Source organism: Choloepus didactylus, chromosome 1 (assembly GCF_015220235.1).
Source record: "Choloepus didactylus isolate mChoDid1 chromosome 1, mChoDid1.pri, whole genome shotgun sequence".
NCBI classification, from domain to species: Eukaryota; Metazoa; Chordata; class Mammalia; order Pilosa; family Megalonychidae; genus Choloepus; species Choloepus didactylus.
The window spans coordinates 10,162,333-10,169,124 of record NC_051307.1 but is presented as its reverse complement, the minus strand read 5'-3'; the positions used below and the strand labels follow the sequence as shown (position 1 = coordinate 10,169,124).

At 40.5% G+C, this 6,792-nt stretch overlaps 1 protein-coding gene across 1 annotated transcript; it reads right to left on the bottom strand.

The window, feature by feature from the left end:
• Nucleotides 1–383: 383 nt before the first annotated feature.
• LOC119542672 (zinc finger protein 239-like) lies at nucleotides 384–6,438 on the bottom strand. Its single transcript, XM_037847392.1, is given in 2 exon segments — nucleotides 384–518; nucleotides 5,485–6,438. Coding segments are annotated over 2 exon segments (1,089 nt in total).
• Nucleotides 6,439–6,792: the final 354 nt, after the last annotated feature.

Here is a 6,792-nt window from a genome sequence, read left to right as displayed (position 1 = left end):
CCTAGCAAGCAGAGCTGGGCAGCTGGGTTATAACCTTTGCAAATGGGAGCAAACATCTGGAATGGTTTCTTATATCAGTGGGGCCATTGTTAATATTATGGACAGATGCAAGGGATAAACCACAGACCCTCATTTGATAATGGTGGAGATTTACCAGTGGGGCTGGGAAGTGGTAAGTCCAGGTAAGTCATGCCCAGTGTCCACTCCCTCTTGCTTAAATGTCACTTTCTCAGAGACTCGTTCTGTGATGCTCCCAACTAAGCTGGCACACACTGCCTTCCCGTACCCTGCTTTGCTTTTCCTCCAAGCACTCGTCACCCTCTGGCATAAGTGGTGTTTATCTTCAAGAGCCTGGAGGGCAGGCTCTTGGATTCTCTTGTTCGTTACAGTGATCCCTGGCACAGGGTAGATGCTCCAAGAGTGTTTGTTGAATGAATCAACTGCAGACGAGGTATCTCAGAGGCAGTGTTGATGCGACCTGAAGCAGCCATTGTCATGGCCCCCTGGGCCCTGCTCGCCTGAGTAGGAGGCCCCCAGTGTTAATGCTCGCACGGGTCTGAGTAACATCTGGGAGCCTGGAAAACTAAGTTGGGTACAACAAGTGTGTAAATCCACATCTGTGGATTGTACCACGTCTACCCCTTGTCCTTGGGGTGAATCCCATCTAAGTGGGACCCAGAGATGCACTCTATTTCCAAAGTTAGTAACACCAAACCCATGCTGATGACTGTGGGCCTATATGTGTGCCTGGCTGCACAGCCTTATTTAGCGACGGAGCCCCAAGAAGGCTCTGCAGAGGACAGCGTGCTCAGCACGCTCTTGAATGTGCCACGTTCTCAGAATGCTTGGCAGCTGATACGTAAGGAGGTCACCGTGTGTCCTTGTCTATCTTTGGAGATAGACAAACGGGTGCCCCCGTTCTCCCCACCACATAGAGTCCTATGTCCCTCTCAAGCCTTTTGCTCTCACTCTTTGTCCTCTCATACCTCCTAATCACCCAGAACTCTCCAGGTCTTCGAGGCCAGCTTAAGTTCCACCCTCCAGGAAACACAGTTTCTTCTGGTGACACCAACCCCTCCTGATCTTTCCCAATTCTCAGTTCCCAGTAGGCTTTGAGGGCGGTGTAACCCGGGGTACCTCCTACCGAGACTCTGGATCTTGCAGAGTGGGAAGTGTGCTGTTCAGTGTGATTAATGGATCCCTGAATCCAGGGGACTTTTCTGTTAATCCCTTAGCATGCACAGTAGTACACCTTCTGTGTGCTCAAGAAACCCCTGTTGGTTGTTTAATGGTTCAGACTCTATGCCATAGGGACTATAATAGATCTTCTCACATATTGTTCTCTTCAGGGCAATGAGGAATTGCCCCACACTGTACTCCTTGCCACCCACAGCTGTGCTTCCTAGAAAACTATTTCAACTGTTGCTTCTTCTGGTCATTACCTCATGTGTTTGCTTCCTATTGCTGCTTTAAAAATTACCGTAAATTTCATGGTGTAAAACAATCAAATTGATAATCGAACAGTTCTGGAGGACAGAAGTTTGAAATCAGCCTCACTGGGCTGAAGTGAAGATGTCAGCAGGGCTGCATTCCTTTCTGCAGGCTCTAGGGAAGACTCTTTTTCCTGCCTTTCCTACCTTCTAGATGTCGTTGTGGTCATCATCCATCTTCAAATAAAGCCAGCATTAGCAGCATCCCAAGCTTTCCTTCCATCTTCATGTATCCTTTAACTTTTCTGCCTCTCTTGCCCATCTTTTAAGAACCCCTGTAATTACACCAGGCTCACGCAGATAATTCTGAAAAATCTGCCCATCTCAAGATCCATAATTTAATCACAGATCTGCACAATTCCTTATTCACAGTTTCCAGGGATTAGGATGTGGGCTTCCTTGGGGGGCCTTATTCTGCCAACCACACCTCCACATGTGCTCATGTTCTAATTCCTGATATACCTACCTTTTACACATTATCTGTGGATTTCCTGTTATGACAAGTGAGGATTTTGCTCTTACATAATTACTCCACTCCTTCCCCATCCTCTCAATATGTTTTTAAGACTGGGTAGCTATTATTTCCTGCACAACCAATTCATATATTGTTTCACCCCCTCTAGTTACTTTTAACCCCATCCTGCAATTTGCTTTGACCATATTCTCATGTTTTTTTTTTTTTTTTCTCCTGGAACCCTTCCTTCTAGAGCATTCAGACTTTGACTTTGAAGGGGCCTGGTTGTCCCTGGGCATCTCACAAGATGATGACTGGGTTTCAAGGGCTTGCATTCCAACAAAGAGAGACAGAGACAAAGAACACCAAACGGAAATCCTATTTTCTTTCTTTTTTTTAACTTTTTATCATGGTAACCAGTACAGAACACAGAATTTTCCATTTTACCACATTCAAATGTTTGAAACTGGGAAATGTGAAACCTCCAACTTTGTTCTTCCTTTGCAATATTGATTTGGCTATTCAGGGTCACTTGCAATTCCATATGAATTTGAACATTGGCTTTTCCATTTCTGCAAAATAGTTTGCTGGAATTTGTTTTAAAGAAGTAGGTTTACAGAAAAATCATGCATAAAATACAGAATTCTAATATACAACTGTTTCATTTTGCTAAAGCTGCCAAAATGCAATATATCAGAAATGGGTTGGCTTTTTCAATGGAGTTTTATTAGGTTACAAATTTACTGTTCTAAGGCTATGAAAATGTCCAAATTAAGACATCAAGAAGAAGATACCTTCTCTGAGGAAAGGCTGCTGACATCCAGGGTTCCTCTGTCACATCGGAAGGCACATGGCAATGTCTGCTGGTCCTTCTCTCCTGGTTCTGGTTTCAATGGCTCTGAGCATTTCTCTCTCTGCCCTCCTGCTTTACCTGCCTTTTATCCTCTTGTAAAGGACTCCAGTGAAGGATTAAGACCCACCTTGAATGGGCTGCGTCACATCTCTATTGAAATAGCCTAACCAAAAGGTCCCACCCACAGTAGGTCTGTCCCCAAAAGAATGGATTAAAAGAACATGGTCTTTTGTGGGGTACACAGTAGCTCCAAATAAGCACAACCACCCTACCACTAACACCTTGCATTAGTGTGGTACATTTGTTACCACTGATGGAGGAACATTTTAATAATGTACTTTTGACTATAGACCATGGTTTACCTTAGGATTCTCTGTTTTGTTGTACCATCCCATGGATTAAAATTTTTTTTATTCTGGTAACATATATACAACCTAAAATTTCCCCTTTTAACCACATTCAAGTATATAAATCAATGCTGCAAATTATGTTCACAATGTTGTGGTATAATCACCACAATACATTTTCAAAAATTTTCATCATCCCAAATAGAAACTGTACAATTTAAGCATTATCTCCCCATTCCCTATCCCCACACTATCCCCTGGTATTCTAGATTCTAGATTCTGACTGTGAGGCTGCTTATTCTAATTATTCAATAACAGTGAGATCCCACTCAATATTTGTCCTTTTATATCTGGCTTATTTCATGATGTCTGGCTTATTTCACTCAACAAGGTTCATCCATGTTGTCACATGTATCTGAACTTCTTTCCTTTCTATGGCTAAATAGTATTCCATTTTGTGTATATACCACATTTTGTCATAGGTTGATGGACCATTGTAAATAATGCCGCTATGAACACTGATGTGCAAATAGCTGTTTTGTCACTGTTTTCAATTCATTGGGGGTATATACTTAGAAGAGGGATTGCTGGGTCATATGGTAATCTTTTACTTAGCTCTCTGAGTGACCACAAAACTTGTCTTCCACAGTGGCTGCACCATTTTACATTCCCACCAACAATGAATGAGTGTGTCTATTTCTCTACATTCTCTCCAGCCCTTGTAATTTTCTGATTTTTTAATAGTAGCCATACTAGCGGGTGTGAAATTTCCTAATGGCTAATGATGTTGAGTGTCTTTTCATGTGCTTATTGGCCATTTGTATGTCTTCTTTAGAGAATTATCTATTCTAGTCTTTTGCCGATTTTTAAAATTGGTGTTGTCTTCTTGTTGATGAGTTGTAGGGTATCTTGATATATTTTGGATATTAAACTCTTACTGTATATATGTTTCCAAATTTTTTCTCTAATTCTGTAGGTTGTCTTTTTACTTTCATGATGACATCATTTGACGCAAAAAAAAATTTAATTTTAATGAGCTCACATTTATCTATTTTTTCTTTTGTTGCTCAGGCTTTGAGTATAAAGTCTGTGAAACTATTCCCTAATGCAAGGCCCTGAAGGTGCTTCCTTAAGTTTTCTTCTAGGAGTTTTGAGTTCTGGTTATTATATTTAGGTCTTTGATCCACTTTGGGATAATTTTTGAATATGGTGTGCAGTAGGGGTCCACCTTCATTTTTTAGCAGATGGACATTGTTTTCCTAGCACCATTTGTTGAAGAGACTGTTTCTTTCCCAGTTGAGTGGGCTTGGCACCCCCATCAAAAATCAATTTGCCATAAATATGATGATTGATTTCTGAACTCTTGACCAACTCCATTGGTATATATGTCTGGCTTGTGCCAGTGCCATGCTGTTTTGATTACTGTGGTTTTGTAATAAGTTTTAAGACCAGGAAGTGTGAGCTCTCCAACTTCACTTTTCTTTTTCAAGATGTTTTTGGCTATTTGGGGCCCCTTACCCTTCCATATAAATTTCGTGATTGTTTTTTCGACTTCTACAAAAAAGCCATGGAAATTTTGATTGGAGTTGTGTTGAATCTGAAAATTGCTTTGAGAAGAATTGACACCTTAACAACATTTAGTCTTCCAATCTATGAATACAATATGCCCTTCTATTTATTTATGTCTTGTTTGATTTCTTTTAGCAGAATTTTGTAGTTTTCTATGTACAAATCCCTTACATACTTGGTTAGATTTTTCCTAGATATTTGATTCTTTTAGTGGCTATTGTAAATGGATTTTTTTTGTTCTTCAGATTGTTCATTACTAATGTTTAGAAACACTGCTGATTTTTGTTTTTTGACCTTGTACCCTCCCACTCTGCTGAATTAGTTTATTAGGTCTAGAAGCTTTGTTGTGGAGTTTTTAGGAGTTTCTGTATATAGGATAATTTATGTTCAAGTAGAGAAAGTTTTACTTCTTGCTTTCCAATTTTGATGCCTTTTATTTCTTTGTCTTGCCGAATTGCTCTGGTGAGAACTTCCAGCACAATGTTAAATAACAGTGGTAGCTGTGTGCATTCTTGCCTTGTTGCTGATCTTAGAGGGAAAGCTTTCAGTCTTTCACAATTGAGTAGTATGTTAGATGTGGGTTTTTTATATATGTCATTTATCATTTGAGGAAGTTTCCTCTACTACTGGTTTTCTAAGAGTTTATATCGATTATTGGTGATGGATTTTGTCTAAGCCTTTTCTGCATCAATTGAGATTACCATGTGTTTTTTTTTTCTTTCTGTTAATGTGGTGTATTACATTAATTGATTTTCTTTTGTTGAACCACACTCCTGTGTGGAATCGCTGGTGGATGTGCGGGTTTGAGCACTGACCAAAGCTCATCCTGTACTCTCCACACTCATAGGACTTCTTTCCAGTGTGGATGTGCTGGTGGGTGTGCAGTTTGGAACTCTGACTAAAGTCCTTCCCACACTTGCTGCATTTGTGGGGCTTCTCACCTGTATGGACTGCATGCTGAATGAGCAGACTCAAGCTTCTTGTGAAGCTGTTCCCACACTTGCTGCATTTGTAGGGTTTCTCGCTGGTATGAATGAGGAGACTTGAGCTACTTGTGAAGCCCTTCCTGCACTGTTCACATTTATAGAGTTTTTCTTCAGTGTGGTCCCTCTGATGAAGTAGTAGTTCTGATCTCTGACTCAATTCCTTACCACACTGACCACATTGAGAGAGTGTCTCTTCAGTGTGGGTTACCTCCTCTGGGTGGATTTTTGGGCTAGTGTTAAGTATTTTGCCACAATCATTACAGTTATGGGGTTTCTCATCTGTATGAGTTCTCTGATGACTAGAACCAGGAAACCACAATTTCCAACCATAAATATCTTTATGGTTATAGTCAAAAGAATCCAAGGATTCATTCAACTGGCCATTCTAGCAAATTGCCTCACCACTATACAATGGAGAAACCAGTTCTGTAACATCTGACAGAAGTTTAACTTGAAAGTTCTCTGAACAATGGTAAACAGGACTCTCCCTCAATATCACTTTTCTTTCAGTGCTTTCTTCACTTACAAAGAGACTTTTGCTCTCCTGAGAATTCTGTGGTTCATTCTTACAGAAATTCACCAAAGAATCTTGGGTGGGCATTTGGCTTGGGACTTTATAAGACAAATATTCTTCACTTTCCATGTTTTTCAACTCATAACTTTGAAGAGTCATCACATTGATCTTATTTCTGGAAGTATGGGAAGCTTCTTCTTCCCACTTGGTATGTTGTGTTTTCATTTTCATTCAGCTGAAGATATTTCCTATTTTCCCTTGTGATTTCTTCTTTGAAACATTGGTTGTTTGATTATGTTGGGTAATTTCCACCTAAGTGTGAATTTTCTGTTTCTCCCTCTGTGCTGGTTTGGATGAATTATGTCCCCCCAAATGCCATGATCTTTGATGCAATCTTGTATGGGCATTGTATTGGTGTTGACTGGGTTGGAGACTTTTGATTGGATGTTTCCTTGGAGATGTGATCACTCAACTGCGGGTGAGATCTTTCACTGGATAATTTCCATGGAGGTGTGACCCCACCCATTCAGCATGGGCCTTGATTAGTTTACTGGGGCACTATATAAGCTCAGACAGAAG